The 18875-nt window shown below is 36.8% G+C and overlaps 2 protein-coding genes across 2 annotated transcripts; one reads left to right on the top strand and one right to left on the bottom strand.

The window, feature by feature from the left end:
* Window positions 1-2856: 2856 nt before the first annotated feature.
* On the bottom strand, window positions 2857-4453 carry LOC113313965. Its single transcript, XM_026562737.1, has 2 exons — window positions 4338-4453; window positions 2857-4196 (listed from the first exon to the last, which is right to left on the bottom strand). The coding sequence occupies exons 1-2, from the start codon at window positions 4338-4340 to the stop codon at window positions 2883-2885; spliced, it is 1317 nt and encodes a 438-aa protein (XP_026418522.1). The 5' UTR covers window positions 4341-4453; the 3' UTR covers window positions 2857-2882.
* Window positions 4454-4591: 138 nt separating this feature from the next.
* LOC113311726 (F-box/kelch-repeat protein At3g23880-like) lies at window positions 4592-5794 on the top strand. The gene has a single exon (XM_026560528.1). The coding sequence runs from the start codon at window positions 4604-4606 to the stop codon at window positions 5792-5794; it is 1191 nt and encodes a 396-aa protein (XP_026416313.1). The 5' UTR covers window positions 4592-4603.
* The last annotated feature ends 13081 nt before the right edge of the window (window positions 5795-18875 follow it).

Below are 18875 nucleotides of genomic sequence, written 5' to 3'. Positions count from 1 at the left end.
GGCGGATCTCATCTTGTATTTCTTTTTTTCTTTGAGTAAAATTTTAACTTTTTAAGAGTCAATACCTAAATACCACCCATATTTTTCCTATGTACCACCCACAGACTAAAAATGCAATAGATATAGACCCAAATTAAAGTGTGTGATGAAAACTCACCTTTTGCACAACCTCCTTAATAAGATCACTACCACTTACAACAATCACAGTCACCATCCATCTTCATAGTACTGCTATATATCTGTTGATCTAAGATACAAAGTTTTTAAATCATGTTATATTTAAATTGGGAAACCCTTTGCGTCTGTTCACAATGGAATCAAACGGTATACCAAACAGAAAAGGAATCAAACGGTTTTGTGAGATTTACATCATAGTTCTCAAAGTTAGAATTATGATTAAGATGATTTGCTGCTATTAAAAATTTAAACCTAATAACAAAGATTAAGATCTAACTTCATTTTAAAAATTTAAATCATGATAAAGATTAAGATTAACATTAAAACTAAAAACTAAAAACTTAATTCGCTATCAGTTAAGGTCTTGGTGTATGTTGCGGTGAAGACGACGAAGGCTATTGCGATGACAGTATTAGGAGAGCTATAACTTCATATTCTCTGCCCTGTTTCTTGGAGGAATTATTTGTTTCTATTAAGGCTTAGCTGGTGTTAGTAAAACAGCCGGGGTCTATCTGATTTGGTTTACTGGGCAGATCATTCAAAACATGTTAGAATTTTCAGGCTTGATCGTGTGGTTTACTTTTAACGTTGTAAATACGTGACAATCTTCTTATCTTCGTGTGAAGGCAGCAGTGGCCCATCTCTTGCAATGGCTTTGTCTCAGGTCTTCTTTTTTGTCTTTTATTTTTTTAAACAAACCTTCTTTTGAATTTTCTCACTTAGGTTTTGGAATATGCAGAGTGAAACATATGCTTCCTAACTTATATGCCAATGAGAAAGTTTACTTATCGAGTTTCTCTAGTTTCTTTTGTAACATAGGTATAAAATTGTTTTACTTTTTATCAGGGAGGAAGGTGGGTTTCATTACCCACTTCAAATTAGGTATAAAATTGTTTTACTTTTTATCGTGAGTGGTATTTAGGAAAAACATGGGTGATGTCTAGGTAAAACCAAAATAAATAAATAAGTTAGATGTTATGTACCTAGATATACATAACAGGATTGGATAGATAATTTGAGGATAAACCTCTCTGGTTCCGAAGAACACAGCCTAAATCGAATTAACGTTTGATTTTAGATTAAACTTGACTGCCGTTTTTCATTACAGACTCTGTTTTATAATGATAGGCATTTCTTCCCTTACCATCCAACGACTATTATTTCACCAGGTGGTTACATCACAACCGACCAGCGCAACCTATTATTAGTTACCACTCCTAACCATACTATACAACACTATTATCACTAAAGACATACACATATAGGATATGGGCACTCCCTTACTATGCCGGGTACATGACATTCCACTCTCCTTGAAAGCATCCTTGTCCTCAAGGATGAAGGATTGCATGATCATTCTAATGAGCAGCACTCCCTTACCATGCCGGGTACATGACCTCAACCCACTGCTAGTAAATGCCTTGGCAAGACTTGGAAGTACTTCATTTGCATGCCCACCAAACAACTATCCTCCCTCTAACTGGTTATGAACTGTAGCTGAGGTTTGGATCTCATATATGAACATGATGTACAGCTTCGGCAACTTGTGGTTGTATATAAACTGAGATGTACAGCTTCGCAGAATCTTCCCGCCACTAAAAGTTGAGGCCTGAAAAGGTTCCCTGGTAACAGTATGAAAATTGCGGCCTCCTCTGTTATCTTGATTGTAGTACCAGGGACCATTTGGTTGTCTTGAGTCGACTCTCTCCAAGGTAAAAATGAACTGCCATACAAATAAGAGTAGTTGCTGCACAACAATGGTCTGAATATGTGGCATTGATCACCATGGAGTTTGGCATTGCGTATGCTGGTATTACTTCCTGAAATTACACATGCTGGCATTGCGTATGCTGGATTGTGGCTCTGAAATAGTACACCTAGGTCTTGCCACTTGAAGTTCTGCTGGAGACGAAAGGCCTTTAGGTTTGCTCGGGTAACATCAGTCACGACTTGATATTCACTGGAATGATGAAGCTTCAAGAACTGGCAAGGAACAGAACACTTGGATGCAAGCCATTCTAGCTGTTCAGAAGCTGTCGTATAGACCCTTGCCTCATATGTGAACATTACGACAACAGTGACAGCATAAACTTCAGTGAAAATTTTCCTTGGTGTAAACCCATGTAAAATTCTAACCTGAGTAGAAATCTCAGCCATCACACATTGCGGTTTAGCATCACTAGGTACTGCAAATTTCCATCTATTTTGGTACCACAACCCCCACCTATGACGTACAAGAAGTTTCCCCCTATCAAACACAAACAAACTAGAAAATTCCAGAAACTTGGCAAACCTGGTAGGAGCTTTTGGTGGTAACGTTGTATTGCTAAAAGATAGAGTTATGAAGAACAGACCGGAACTGAATTCCACACAAAATATTACTCCACCCTGAACTGCAGGAGAGATCCACCCCTCGGCTTCAACAGTCTTGATACAAGTTCCCATCCTAAGAGAACTCCACACACAGTTTGCATGTCTTCTACTAACCCATTCCTTTGCCTTCTCAGCATAATAATGTTTTAGGACCTGAATTACCACTGAATTCCAGAAAGCAGTATCCCATTGCAGCATTGTATACACCACTGAGATAAGATTGTTAGCAACCCATTTAACAATTCTCATACTCGACAAACCAGGTGGAAATCTGAACTTCCACTTCAAGTATCCTACCCACAAAAATATTTTAAGAATCTGAAATACTCCCATTAGGAGCTGAGGTGCATGTAATGTGCATGTAAAATACTCCCTCCTTCTAAAATGCTGAAGTCACAAGAGAAAGAAGACAAGTGCAGAGAACTCAAAATGAACTGTCTAACTCCCTGTTGAATCATAATTCTGTCATAAATTTCAGATGTGATGGATGGAAAATGCTGACAACTATCATTCCTTGCAAGATAAAGACGGGTGCTATCATATATGTGGACTGATAATAGAAGTACTGAAAGTTTTCGAAACTGGTGCAAAATAATCTGGTGCACATCACCGTTTTGCCTATCAATGACCTCAAGCAATGCACATTTGAGATGTAAGAAAAAAAAATCTGCTCTCTTCATACCCAGCACATGAGCATACCATTTATATGCCTTGTTAAAGCTCACCACTGCAGCCCATAAGAGAAATAAAAATGTAGTTCTCTTTGATAATACATCGACCAAATTTTCTTCACCATTCTTGACAAGCAGAGACATATGTGAATACGCAAATAGCAAATCTAAACAATGCCCAAACTCCGCAAGTATCACAAAAACTAAGTTGGCACAGTGAGCATCCAAGAATATCCATCCAATAAGAATAATCACACCAGAACTATGTGTATCAAAAACAAGACTATGAGCATCAGCAAAATTAAAATACCCCTTTCCACGATCATATAGCCAGCGTGCAGAATGCATTTCCCTTATTGTAGTGTTACTCACCTTACATTTTTGAAGTTGAAAGTGAAAATCATCCCTGACACTCCCCAATTTCCATCCACCGCCAATTTCAACAACATAAACAAATCCAAGACTCAACGAATTCAGAAAGTGAAGTTCATACTGATACTCATGTCTTGGAAACAACTCACAAACCAAACCACCATTGTATATTTCCAGTAATACAGACCCAAGAAGAAAATTGTTATCTGACTCTTTGCCACGATCAAAAACTTTACCAATTTTCAGCTGTAAGAGAAATGCTACTCCAACACCACTCAAATTCACACTCTCAGACATTTTATCAAACATTGTGCTCTCAGCTAGAATTGCAGCATCATTAATACACAAACGCACAATCGACTGGATACACGAGAAATCTAATTGGTACCCCAAACTTGAAATCCATTGAACAATCAATTGCTCATATGAATCGAAAGAATTAGGAATACGTTTACTTCGATCAAATATGCTGTGACAATCATCAAGACCAATAGGAAAACAATCCGGACAGTTTAAGTTACTGTGAAGAATGGCGAATTCCATCAAGCTTTCAGGATTCTTACTGTCGATATCATTAACTTCAGCTTCACCAATTTCTTTAAACTGCAAACACACCAATCCGGTTGAAACATCATTGTCTTTGTCAACAGGAAGAAAAATTGATGTAACTCTTGGAGATTCAACAGTATTAAGAACTTGATAAGAAGAAGGAAGCTGAGCAGTAGGATATGACCACTCCCTTACCATGCCGGGTACATGACATTACAACCTTTGTGGTTCTATTTATGGCAGCTAGCTCCCCATAGCAACATCGGAAACTTCTTTATCAATAGAACCAACTCGTTCACGCGTACCGGAAAGTGGAAGCTTTCCTTAAATACACGCCCCAGTTCATAGTATATATAAGAGACGTTCAATCATTCCCAAATCTCATCTAATTAGTTTGTGAAGAAGAAAGAAACAAAGAAAAACCACAATCAATCTCCATTATTAATTTATTGTAATTACCGATGTCGAGACTCCCAGGAGATATCATGGTTGATATTCTTGCGAGGTTACCAGTGAAATCCATTTTGAGATTTAAGTGCGTGTGCAAATCATGGTGTCAGCTATTCGATGACATAAAGTTCTGCAAAAGGCACTATGATGCCCAGAAGAAAAGCAATAATCCGATTAAGATTCTTGCTTGCAAGGGAAACGTCCTGTATTCCATAGATGCTTATAACTCAATACTATCTGGGGCTGTTGAGATTGGCGATTACCCGTTCTACAACAAAAACAAGTATGATAAAAAGTATGAGTCTGCCCTCGGTATTGTGGGTTCTTGTAATGGCTTAGTTTGCATACGTCCAACGCTAGATCTATTTTGCTTTTGGAATCCGTCTACTAAGCAACACAAGATTGTACACAAGGTACAACTGCTTGATGAAAACCAAACGCCACTCTCCTGGTGTATGTATGGATTCGGTTATGACCTCAAGACTCAGGATTACAAGTTGGTGAGATTTGAAAGCTTTTATGATATAACTCGTGCCACTCAAACCAAGGTCTATTCATTAGCATCAAATTCGTGGAGTACTGCTCTGCATAACATCCCTTATACAATCCCTTGCCGAGCAGAGCAAAGACCATTGTACTTCAACGGAGCTCTTCACTGGTTAACAGACGACTCCAAAGTTTTACTTTCTTTTGATCTTGGAGACGAGACAATTCGTGAAGTTCCGGGGCCATTATTCAATAACAACAGCTATCGCAAATATGTGGACGTGTTGGGAGGGTGTCTTTGCATCACATGTATCATCCCGAGGGATCGCGGGGATGTATGGGTTATGAAGGAGTATGGAGTGACAGAATCTTGGTCTAAAGTATTCACCATTCCTCAACGAGCAATAAATTTTGCCCACTTCAGGCCGATGGAGTATGTACGAAATCGAGAACAAATTCTGCTAAGTGTTCGATTAAAAAATACAAATATCAGCAATGTCTTAGTTTGCTATAACCCAAAGCGTAAAAGGGCAGAAATTCTAAAGATCCATGAGAGTACTGATCCCGAATGGTTGTTTGCCTATACTTATGAGGAGAGTTTATTCTCTGCACGCCATAAGCAGAACTCAGGTGGTATTCTCCATTTTTTGGAGGATGATCGAGTCGAACAAGAAGAAGCGTCACATGATCACAAGAGAAGAAAGGTTGCAAGTTGAAGAGTGCGTGTATTTGTAGGAGTACATTAAATTTGCATTTTTCTTTACATTGCCTCTTATATGAATATGAAAATAAAACTGGCGTTTGAAATGAAAAGCAAGTACAACCTCTCAAAACAAGCCTCTGGTACACAAGTAAGTCATGAAGGGTTACAAATAGTACTTGTTAATCTCTGCACAAATCAATGAAAAAGATGCCCTTGCCCTCTTATTTGTCTAAACTCTAAAGATACCTAACTAAAATACAAAGTGATGGAGGAGAATGCCAACAAACAAACAAACAAAAATCTTAATTCTGCAAAATCGTAGGCGCCATAGGCTAATATCAGGATGCAATATATTTCTGCGTTGCATAGAAATTTTGATGCAAATTTCTGCATGGCAGAATCCTTGAAAGATTCTTGCACATACAATACAGTACAAAGAAGGATAAAAAGTGGCAAACCGAAACCTGCTAACAACAACCCAAGTAGCGGTTCTTGGCTATGTGTTTGTAGGGTAGATTGGATGGAGACTCTTGTGGTTGTGTGGTCTTTGTAAATCTAACCTTCTTCCCAGGGAGATTTTGGTGTTTGTTTCCCCACTAAGTAGGACAATACTAGACTATTGGGTTTCCCTCCTAGAGTCCTAAACATTATATCCATCGATCACATATTTCGAAAGCATGGACAAGATTTTAGTCAACTAATTAACAAAAAGTTGGTGATGTTGATAATTAACTATTCATAAGGTGATATTTCAACTGCATTACTTAATTAGTTGTGTTTTAAAACAATTTCTATAACAGCAAGTCTCATGGTGTTCTAAAAACTTTTAAAGGAACAGGTCTTCATATCCGGAGTGCCATTTTAAGGCCTATTTTGAAGTGTGAATGAGAAAAAAATTGCTTCAAACAAAGCAACTAATTAGCAAAAAGAATTTTTTTTGTTCCATATGCTAAAAAAATGATAAGTAAAATACATAAAAGAGTTGGACAAGGTAGACCTAGTTTCAGCTTTCACTTGTGCATATGAGTAGACAAGGACACCCGATAATATGTTTCAAGTTAACTCATTGCATTTTTTGAGATCTTTGACAACACTTGATGACCTGAATAATGCGTTAACTAGATTCAAAATTACTCTATCAGGAATCAGGAACCAAATTTTTCCTCTCTTTGTTTCTTCTACTCCGTCAATAAAAAAAAAAATCGAAAAAAGAGGGCATACATGCATATACCTTAGAGCTTCTCCAATGATTGTATGTATTTCCTATGTGGCAACACAAACAAGACGTTTTATTCCAAATTTTCCTTAAGTTTAGGTGAAAAAGTTATTCATCTCCAATGGTATTGTTTGTGATCATTTTCTTATTAAATGTAAATTTTATGTTTAGTAATTTTAAGATTTTATTAGATCTAAAAATGATTATTTATTGTATTAGAATTAATTTTAATAAATAAAATATATTTTTAATTAAAAAAGCTGACTAGGATGGTAGACAATGTCAAGGGGAATGTGAGAAACTAGACATTCCCCTTGACATTTTCTACCTAAAGTCATGGATACATTGACTTATGACATCCGGGTTGGAGAATGATTTTAGAGAAAATGGATATGCATCCTAGGTGGATTTTGACATTTATCTCCACATACATGTCATTGGAGAAGCTCTTAATACAACTCACATTGAAATGTGAGTTCAATTTTGTGCTTATTTTCTAAGAAGTTTTTACGTGACATTTCAATTTCATTTTTTTAATTTACTTTAAGAGAATCACAAAATAAATGAGGAGAGTCTTGGCATATGTAATACGTGGGACAACCGGGAATTAACATCCAAAGAAACAATGAAAATCCAAAACAAATATCATTTGAAAGAGTGGGCACAAAATTGTATTCCTTAATTGTGTTGGGTGCAACAAGTTTTCCCCACTTAAGTACTCCACATTCAGGGCCAGAGGGAGGTGGCACCCACCAAATTTTGAAATAGAAACAGTCCAGCCCCTCCAGGGAATTTAGTGATTTGTCTAATTACTAATTTACTATTAAGGAATACAACTGTCGACCCTTGACTTGGGATGATTCCGTCACGACTGAAAGTTTTTTTTAGGGTGGTTGATTTGATTGGCCGTTTTGAGTTCGAGAAAAACCAAATTTATAGATAAACTGTTTTCTTTGTAATGAAAATGAAAAAATAATTAAAAAATAGGACAGTCATTCATGTTTAATTCGTAAACTGTTTCTCTGTTGTTTAGTATTCGGGTTTTAATTAAGACTGAGAGCATCCACAATCGCGAATATATTTGGGGACTATACCCATATTTGATCGTGAATTGAAACGCAGTGGGGGAGACTAAACCTAAATATAGTCTGTTTTTCTAGGGTTTAGGACTAAATTTGGAAGCCGACACGGACTATAATCAAACTTGGTGGGGCGAGAGTGTGATGAGCGCTTGTGTGTAGACGTATGTATAACATACGTTTAGAGTTAGGCGAGGGTTTAATTAACGCCCATTAGTATAGGTGCTCATATAATGTTCGTATGATGTAGACGCTGCTATAACGTTCGTCCAAATAAAATGAGACGGATCCCAAATCTACGCTTCACCTCCATACGTTAATATAAAGTCCGCTCATTATCAAATGCAGACTATACGTTCGCCAGACTAAATCTTAGTCTTGTCACCACTGTGCTTCACCTCCAAAAATGCCAAAAGAATTTAGTATTTGGTCTGACTTTTAGTATCTAGTCCCTTCCATGTTTGTGGTTGCTCTGAGGGGTAGTAATCGAACTATTGGATAAATGTCAAAGAACCTTGCCACTTTAATTAAAAATTATGGAAAACAAAATACTCCCTCCATTTCTAAAAAGAAATAGATACTATCATTTGTTCATTTTATCCTATAAAAATATGCTAAAATGAAAATATGGTGGAATCTCTTTTCTAGAATCAGAGGACGTGTCAATTATGTGACGGGGATTTAGCTTTTATACAATAAGAGCTTTTTCCTTGTTCCTATTGCAACTCCTTTTGTTCGTTCGAATTATGTGACGGGGATTTAGCTTTTATTCAACAAGAGATTTTAATTTGTTCCTACTGCAGCTCTTTTTATTCATTCTTCTAAACAGACAGAGGAAAAAACAGAATTAAGAAAACCACTCACAATAAAAATGGGCCCTTCTGAATGGGGATTAGCAGGGGGTCCCACTATAGGGAGAGAGCGAGGAGCGGTTTTAATTTTGTTTTTCTCCTCGGTACACTCATATTTTTTGTTATTATCATCTCGAAATAGAATGGTGAATTCCTTGAGCCTCCTCGCTCAGAGCAAGTCTTATGGTGGAAGAGTTCCATCTTCCATCTTGTAGGATCAGAATCTCGCAGCAATAATGCCTCAGCGAAATTATCAGCAACACAACACAACAGCGTCGCAGAACAATTTCAGAAATGACATAATAAACGACGTCAGCTAAATCATGAGAAAAATGTGACGGACCTGTGAAAATTAGAGAGTTTGCGAGATTAACATTTATAAGGATGCGAGAATGTCGCAAGCCATATCCGAAAATAAAGGACAGATTAGCTGTCATCCACTATGTAATTCCCTATAAATAGCCGCTCAGTTGTAAAGGAAAGGGAGAGATCTTTTTGAGTGAGAAACAAGTAAATAGGAGAGAGAAAATCTAGAACAGTGGTTATTCTTGATTCCTTTATCTTTTCTTGTAAGATTGTTCAAACATTGATCAATAAAATTAAGATTGTTAATCTAAAATGAGTTGAATGTTAATGAAATCTTGTGAGCGGTGTAGTGTAGGATTTCCTGCAGCTACATAATGGCCCTAGAAACAGGGAGGATTAAAGATTGAAGATTATTCTAGAAAAAATTGAAGATTAATAACGAGATTTGTGAATATTTGGAGTGATTGATTAAGAATTTTACATAATCTCTTGCAATTTATTAATATTGAAGAAATGGCTAGAAGAAGAAATACATCAGAACAACCAACTACTGTTAGAAGAAGCAAGAGAATTGCTGGAAGGGAAAGAAGTGAAATGGAAGAATCTACTAGAATGAGAAATAATAGAGAAAATCAAATTCAACCACCAGTTCAACAAACACTAGTACAAGGAAGGAATACAGATTATGATAGGGTGAGTATACACACTTGGCAATCAATTCAGCAGAAGAAGTAGAAGAAGAGCAGCAAACCAGAAACCATAGACAGGTAGAGAGAAATCAAGAAGCAGTGAAGGAATAATTCATAGAGATGAGGAAATTGGAGCGTTAGAAACGTTGAGACGAAGAACACATGAAGAAAGAAGAGCTGAGGCAAAAGAACATGCGAATTTAACAAGGAAAAATCACGAATTGAGGATGGAAAATATGATACTACAGAGTAGAAGATCGAGAAGTATTACAAAATTATATTCAAGATCGACTAGAAGAGAGATGAGGCGAAACTCACCCACAATTAATGCCGGAAATAACATTCAAGAAGAAATATCAAATCCTGATGAAGAACATCGCGAAAATAGAGAAAGGACTGACGATCGTTACGTTCCACAAAATGAAACTTTTGATGACAGGAAAAATGATAGAAATCAAGAGAATGGACAACGTCAGGGACAAAATAATCAAGATGGCGAAGGGTATATAGAGGAAGGAAGGAGAATTTTACATGAGAGAGAAGCTCAAAGAAATCAACAAATGATTGAAGAAGAAATTGAAAGACATTATGCTGAACTAGCACGTTTAATTTGCGAACGTAAAAGATTGAGAGCGGAAATGGAAGAACAAGAGCTTTAGGAAAAAATTCGCCAGAACAATCACGACAATCGAGAAAGAAGACGAACACAAAACCGGAATAACGGTAATATCAATGAAGAGTATGATAGAGTACAGAGGATGGCTGAAAGGCAGCGAATGAAATTGATGAGAAATGAACAAAATCATGGAGGGTAAAATGAGAGACATCATCATATGCGAATTCAAGATAGAAATGAGGAAGAGAATCGCAGAAGAAGACGAGATAAATATGATGAAGAAGAAATGCAAAATTTCGCGAGAGAAGAAAGACATGAACGCAGAAGAAGGGAGGCGAAATTAAAAAGACCAATGGATCAAAATTCAGGTGTAAACAAACAAATATTAAAAGAATTAGAAAAAATGAGAGGAATGTTAAATAATAGAGGAGAAGTAGGCAGAAGAAAATTGGATGAAGCTATAGAAGAAGCTGCAAAAACTCCATTTACAAGGGAAGTACAACTAGGAGGAATACCACCGAAATGCAATTTGCCTGCATTAACCAGCATTTTTGATGGAACAACTTGTGCAATTCAACACATTAAAGCCTACGTGAGGTGCATGTTGCAATGGGAAAATCATGATGTTGTATTAAGCAAGTATTTCGCATCCAGCTTAACAGGGGAGGCGTTAAAATGGTTTGAAGGTCTACCAAAGAATACAATAACATCCTTCAATCATTTGCAGACTACATTCCTGGGGCATATATAAGTAATAATTCTTCGCGACCTGGTATTGAAGACGTGTTTGGATTAAAAAAAAAGATTTGCGAACGTTTGAAGCACCTAACTAAAAGATGGAGGACTATGTGTAGAGAAATGGTTGGACGTGTAGATGAGAGATATCTTATCTTATCATTTATCAATGCTATGTTTGCAACCAACCTATTGTATATCCAAATTTTCAGAGTCAAGAATACAATCATAATGACTGAATTGCGAGAACTTCAAGAAGAATATATTGCTCTAGAGGAAAGGCAAAATGAAATGGAATCATATCCGGTTGCGAACACCAGTTCACAAACAGCAAATGCAAGCTTATTACCAAACTAATAAACACAGTGGAGAGCACTGCAAGTACAACAAGAAAAGGTGACGGACAACAATCAACAGAAAATGGTGGCTATGGGAAGGCGAGATCAAGAGGAGTATGAAAGAGAAAGAAATTTCTACAATCTTGGTGGAAATAACAAAATTCAAAGACTTGATCATCCGCAAGAAACTTATGGAGGTCAAAGACAAAAATATAATAGAGGACAAGGAGGTCACAAGGTGGTATGGGAAGAAATCAATATGCCACCTCTAAATGCAAGTGTGGAGAAAATATGGGAAGCTATAATTTTTATGGAGAATATACCAACACCATGGAACATGGGAACGGAACCACCTCCAAACTATAGAAGTCATGAGTTTTGTTCTTATCATCATTTTCATGAACATACTACAAATGATCGCAGAAATGTAAAAAAAATTATTCTGAGAATGATATATCAAGGAAAACTAAACCACTTTTTGGTAGCGCACCCACAATCTCAACCATTGCCACCACCAGAGCATCAAAGTAAACACGATGAAAAATAAGGAAACATTCTTCATAGAAGTTGGTGCAAAAGCAAAGAATCTATTCTGTCACTCTATCGTACATTCATACAAGAAAATTGAAGATTTTCATGACAATGTTTTGAGTAGAGTGTTCGCAAGAGATAATGATGGAAGAGAAATTATGAATATTGAAATATCGCCACTAGAGGAATGGCATAAACAGATTATTTCTTTTACCGCAGAAGAAATCCCCGAAGGTGAAGAGGTACATGATAATCCATTGGTAGTAAAATTAGAAATTAATCCAAAACCAAAAGAAGATGAGTATGATGAAGCTGAAGATTCATGGTAAATTAATAAGATTCTAATCGATACTAGAAGCTTTGTGAACATCTTATTTTATCATACTTATAAAACTATGGGAGGAAGAGATGATGATCTTATACCATCAACATATAAGATATATGGTTTTAATGGTACTGGTAACAAGCCTAACGGGGAGGTAACTATGCGAATTCCATTGAAGGGAATATCTTCAGAAATCCTATTCTGTGCCGTTGATGTAGAATCACCCTACAATGCATTAATTGTTAGACCTTCGCTACATGGGATTCTAGGTGTAGCTTCAAATTTCCACCAGTGCATCAAATTCCCTCACCCCAGTGGTATAGGAATCATAAAGGGAGATTGGGTTGAAAGAAAGAGGTGTTACGAAACTGAGATAGAATCCTGCGAAGGAAGAGCAAACAAGAAGGAAAGTTGGCGACACAAAATCAAAGAGACACAAAGAAGTGAGAGGTTGATGGTGGATGCAATCGAAATAAAAGAAGAAGAGATGTTGCGAAACTAATGCTAGGTCAGAATAAAAAATGGTGAACATACCACTAGCAAGGAAGCAGTAGCAGAAAATAACAAAGAAGCAGAGAATAACAAAGGTAATGTATGAATGATTGATTTGCTGCGACACTCTCGCAATAAATAAAATTCTTAAAAATACATTTTATTGAATGATAAAATTGAGATTGCGAAATGCAAATACAATATGATGATGTGCAAGAATCTCGCAGAGATAATGAATTCTACAAAAGACAATCAGAGAACAATGACAAAAGAGAAAGGGGCGAACCTTTATGGCATACACCCTAGTTCGCGAATACAATTTCGCAAGAGGCAAATCTAAGACCTAAATTACGTCATATAAGGGGGTACCTATTGCATGGCTCAGGGAAAGTCTACACCGCCACCGGAATCTGAGTCATGGAGATTTGGGGTCAATACAGCCCATCCGGGAGAGGCACCTTGGATTCTCATCTTAAGCATATGACTTAGGTTGGGCGACTAAGGTAATAAGGACTCTCCCAAGGAGTGCAGAATCTGATCAAGGCGCCGAGGTACACGGTTGAGTAAAGAGTGCCAGGGGCGTCTGGAGCGTACCTTGCCATTCTTGACAAGTCTTGGCTTATACTGCACTCGGCCCGAAGAAAACCCCACTTAGGGTGTAGTCTCGTAACCATAAACCCTATAGGTAAAACGGATAAGAGGCTGCGAAAACAACTGGTTGTTGTTAAGACTGGATGGGAGGAGCTAACCTTGTATGGTAGAAGTACGCCTCCTTGAAGGGTCAACTAGGGGGGAGATAAGGGCGGCACCCTCCATTAGGGAGCTGATAAGTGCCTTAAGACGCAAATGTCATGAGGCTTTTTACTCGCAAGGGTATTAAGGCTTTTCATATTTGTGCAACAATCCTGAAGAGGCAATAATACTAAAGAAAACGATAAGACGAGATCAATGGGTTTTCGCATGAAAGTGCGAAGACGTCCTGCGATTTCGTCGCAAGACGTCAATGTAATGGGGATTTATTTTAGCAAGAATATTTAGGATTGTTATATTGTCACAACATTCCTGAAGAGGCCATAATACAAAAGAAAAAAGTTAAGGCAAGATCAATGGGTTTTTGCATGAAAGTGCAAGGACATCCTGCGATTTTGTCGCAATGACAAGAGGTGGCATAATAATACCTTTAACTAGGAAGGAAAAATAAGATCACACAGGGATGAGATTTTGAAAAGAATCAAAATTCACTTTGCATATGATTGCGAAATTATACATAAACAACTGCGAAATTGAGGCACAAAATAAGAAAAATATGCAAAATCTCTCATTTGGATACAAATAACAGAGGCAAGTATGGGAATGAATGAAATTAGAAAATGTTATTTTTCTACACATGATAGATTTACGCAAAAATTAAAAAATTAATGATTATATTGATTAACCATATTTCAAGGAAGAATTGTTTTAATGAATGCAGGTCAAAATGAAAGAAACTCATATATTAAGGAATATGGAGAACCAAAAGAATTCGAAAATATACAAAAAGGAGGAATAAATGAACAAGTATTACAGAAGATTAAAGAAAGAAACAAATACTACTTCTTAGTTGATCGTTCATCATCTTCATCAGACTTGTTCCCTTCTTCGTCTGCATCAGAACTTTTATCTTCATCAGAACCTTCATCACCATCAGATTCTTCATAATCAGCTTCGCTATCAGAAATAGTCAGAGTGGGAATGTTCTTTGGGATCTCCCCCAAGAGACAAGGATAATCAGAATGAGGAATACTATGGTCATCACAAACCATTTGAATAGTTAGATTGCGAAAATGCATAGCATCGTTCTTAAAGTTCGCAACAGTGATCTTGATTTGATTCTTTAATCTAGAATACTTGTCGTTGCCAGAAGAAAGATTCTTTGCGAGTTCCTCTTTTTCATCTTCAAGTTCCCCAATTCTTTCGCGATATCTACTTTCAGAATCTGTGAGCAAAAGGCAATCAATTAATAACTTGATGAAAATTCATAAGAAACAAAAGATTAGTGAAGAAGAACAGTTAATAACCTTCTCTGTCAGAAATCATATCTCTAATCAAGGCTGTATGCTCAACTTGGAGATAACATTTACACCTAAATCTTTTCTGGCATCGTCTAAGATTTTCGCAGCCCAAGCGAATTCATCCTCATTATTTATAAGGATACTAGAACGAATTTTTTTTTCTCTTTCGCAGAGCTCGGTATTCTTGCGGTTAGCTTCATCTCGTTCAAGTTGAAATTCAAGAAGGGCCTCTTGGAATTTCGCCAAAGCCTTAGCACCTTGATAAGAGATGCGATCCTTATCATCTATGAGACCGCTAATTTTGGTTCTTAACTCATTGATTTTCTCTTTAGAATTAAGAAAGATACACTTAAATCGGTTGGCTAAGCCTAAACTAGATCTATGGTCAATCTCTAAGAGGCGAAATTTGGATCTCAGTTCATTCAGAGAAAGAGATGAAATCTTATCATTTGAGAAACTATTTAAAGATTTATTAAGACGCTCAAGAAGGGTATTATTATCCAAGGCATTAGGAAATGAGCGAAGAATGGTAGCTTCATCAGAAAGACCATAAATGTCTGCAAAAAGGATCAATTAAATAAGATAAAATAACAGGATGAATGAATGAAGGGAAAGGAGAAAACATACCATAGAGTTGATTATTAGCTTGCTAAAGACTAGATATTTTGTTCTTGTACGAAGAAGAATCAATTTCTAGTTGTTTGTTCTTCTCGCGAAGACATTTGACTTCAGCTTCCAGTTTCTCATTATTCGTACGAAATTGAAGATTCTTCTTTTCAAGAATTTCGCGTCTCCTCTCCAGATCTGAGGCAACAGCTAAAAAAGCTTTTCCATCCTGCGATAAAATGTAAAGAGTATTAAAATAGAAAGAGAGTTTGAGTTACAATAATGAAGAAGTAAAAGGATGAAAGGATACCAGACTATTAAGAGAATGCAGGAAGTTGGGAGTAAACGATCTAGAAACTCCGCGAAGAGAATTATCACCATCCAGTAAAGGAACATCGCAAATCGTAGCGAGAGCTTTGCAGGTATTAGCGAATTTATTATCTCCCATTCCTTGCCAAGAATCAGAAAAGAGGCCAGAGAGCTTAGCCATAGAAGATTCAGATGGAGAATCTTTATTTGCAGCAAGGTCATCATTATCCTCATCATCCTCATCACTCTCGGAGTTTTCATGAGAAGGACTATTTGAAGGAGAGGAAGAACGGATTTTTCTCTTCTTTGAAGGAGGAGCAGTTGGTTTTTCCCTACGAAGAGTACCTTTTCCTTTATCACCAGTCTTCGCAACATTGGCAGACTCTTCTATTTCAGCAATAATCTTCACACACAGATAGAAATAAGAAATAGAGGCAACAATATACTGTTTAAAATCATAAGAGAATATTTCTTACCTTATCTGTGTATGAGCGAAGAGCTAACAAGGTACTAGCCTTCCCAGTCTTGTGATAGCTATCTTTCAGTTTCTGGATCTGTAGAATGTCGCAAGAGTCAGCGAACAACAGAATAAACACAACTAAAGAAATATAAAGTGGGTAAAACTGGAAGAGACATACCTCTTTATCCTTCTCGGGCCAAGAGAATACCCAAGGTTGATAGGAAGCAAGATTCTCAGGAAGAACATTTGACCCAGCAATGTAAGGTCCTTTCAACATCAAGGAAAAACACACCATTTATCATCTTTGGATTGGCGAGGAGTTGTGTTCTTACCAGAATTCCAATCAATGTTTTGCATGAGTATTTTAGCTTCATCAATATTATCTTTCCTTTTCAAGCGAATACCCCAGCGAGTATTCTCTTTCTTCATGGAGATCAATTCATAATTTTCAAAGAAACTCGCTACTTTGTATTTTTCAACAATTATCTCCAAGTCTGCGAATTTAGGATCCCTAAGTTCTTTGGAGTAAAGAGATCCTTTACCAGCACCATTGTTAGCGAACTTTATCATCAGACGGATGCAATCCCCACTCAATTGGAAGATAGCTCGCGAAAATCCCGAGTGAGCGAGAATTTCATAGAACAGAGGAATATCTGGGTCATAAAGAGGAATGGGGACCTGCGACAATTTGACCTAGAGAAATTATGATTGATTGATTATCACAATGTTGATCAGAGAAAAGTTTGATAGAAAGAATTGACTTGGCGCTTTCACCAGGAATGGTAGAAAGTGTGAAACCTTTCTCAGCAAGATATTTTTGGACGTCTTTTAAGTTTTTCTCATGTTTGTGGCCACTTGGAGGCATATCTGAATAAAAAGTAAGAATATTGAAGAGGGAAGAATTACAGTAGCAGAACTTACGGAAGAACAATAGAGTTGCAGATATGAGAGAATAAAAAGAGAAGAGAAAGTAAAAAGAAAATGCAGCGGTTACTCGAAGAGATAAACACTATTAATGCGAAAAGACGTGAGCGGTTGAAAAGTAGCGGTTACGGAAGACGTGTCAAGAAATAGATGGAAGAAAGAATACGTGTGATAAATGCAGAATATGAAGAGATAAACAGTTGCGGCATTTCTCACATCATTCTCTACTTCACAGAAAAGATATGAGAAGAGGCAAGATGTAGGATCAGAATCTCGCAGCAATAATGCCTCAGCGAAATTATCAGTAACACAACACAACAGCATCGCAGAACAATTTCAGAAATGACATAATAAACGACGTCAGCTAAATCATGAGAAAAATGTGACGGTCCTGCGAAAAGTTAGAGATTTTGCGAGATTAACATTTGTAAGGATGCGAGAATGTCACAAGCCATATCCGAAAATAAAGGACAGATTAGCTGTCATCCACTATGTAATTCCCTACAAATATCCGCTCAGTTGTAAAGGAAGGGGAGAGATCTTTTTGAGTGAGAAACAAGTAAATAGGAGAGAGAAAATCTAGAGAAGTGGTTATTCTTGATTCCTTTATCTTTTCTTGTAAGATTGTTCAAAGATTGATCAATAAAATTAAGATTGTTAATCTAAAATGAGTTGAATGTTAATGAAATCTTGTGAGGAGTGTAGTGTAGGATTTCCTGCAGCTACACATCTTCCACGCCATCTCAGCATTTGGAATTGTGGATGGAAGCGCAAGTGTAATGGTGGAACAACAAAAACGCTAATCTTAATAGCGTTCAGTGCTAATCAGAATAGCGCTAAAAAAACGCTAATCAGAATAGCGCTCAATGCTATTAAGATTAGCGTTTTTTTCTCAGCCATTAGATTTTCAATGTCTCGTTTTAAATCTACTCATAAAATAAAATAAAAAAGCGCTATTTTCAATGTCTAAAGTATTTATTTCTCTGCTTCCTTTTGGTTCTTGAGTGGAAATGACGATGCCTATTTGTTTTCAGGCATCCATTATCAAAATTAAGAAACTACATTTTACAGAAGTATTTGTGAGGAAAAATTTCATCAATGAAGTCGAGACAGATGGAAATCCTTCAAAAACCCTACTCATATTCAACATCCACGAAATTTCTATGTAACCCATAAATCAGTAAGCTTGTGCAGCTATATGTTATACAAGTTCAGTAAATCCGCGCAATTGCGCGGGCTAGTTTGTTAATATTCAACTGGTTATTGTCTTCTTGTCACCTCTCTAACTTACACATATAAGTAGGTTCTTGTCAATGATTTCTCCTAATCAAAAATTTGATATCTAGCTATCCGCATATATATATATATATATAGTCCCAAATACTTCTCCCTTGTTACCGTTGTGTAACGAAAAGAGGAGTTTCGGATCAAGATTTGTTAAACACAATAACATGACTAACATGAATCAGAATATTAAAAGGGAGTGCAAAGAGAAAACAAAAAACAGCTCTACAACATTTTGTAAAGGGAGTGCAAAGAGACATCAAAGGATTCTGCAGCCCTCCA

Source organism: Papaver somniferum, chromosome 9 (genome assembly GCF_003573695.1).
Source record: "Papaver somniferum cultivar HN1 chromosome 9, ASM357369v1, whole genome shotgun sequence".
Lineage (NCBI taxonomy): Eukaryota > Viridiplantae > Streptophyta > Magnoliopsida > Ranunculales > Papaveraceae > Papaver > Papaver somniferum.
The sequence above is the reverse complement of the archived record's forward strand: the minus strand, read 5'-3'. Positions and strand labels throughout refer to the sequence as shown.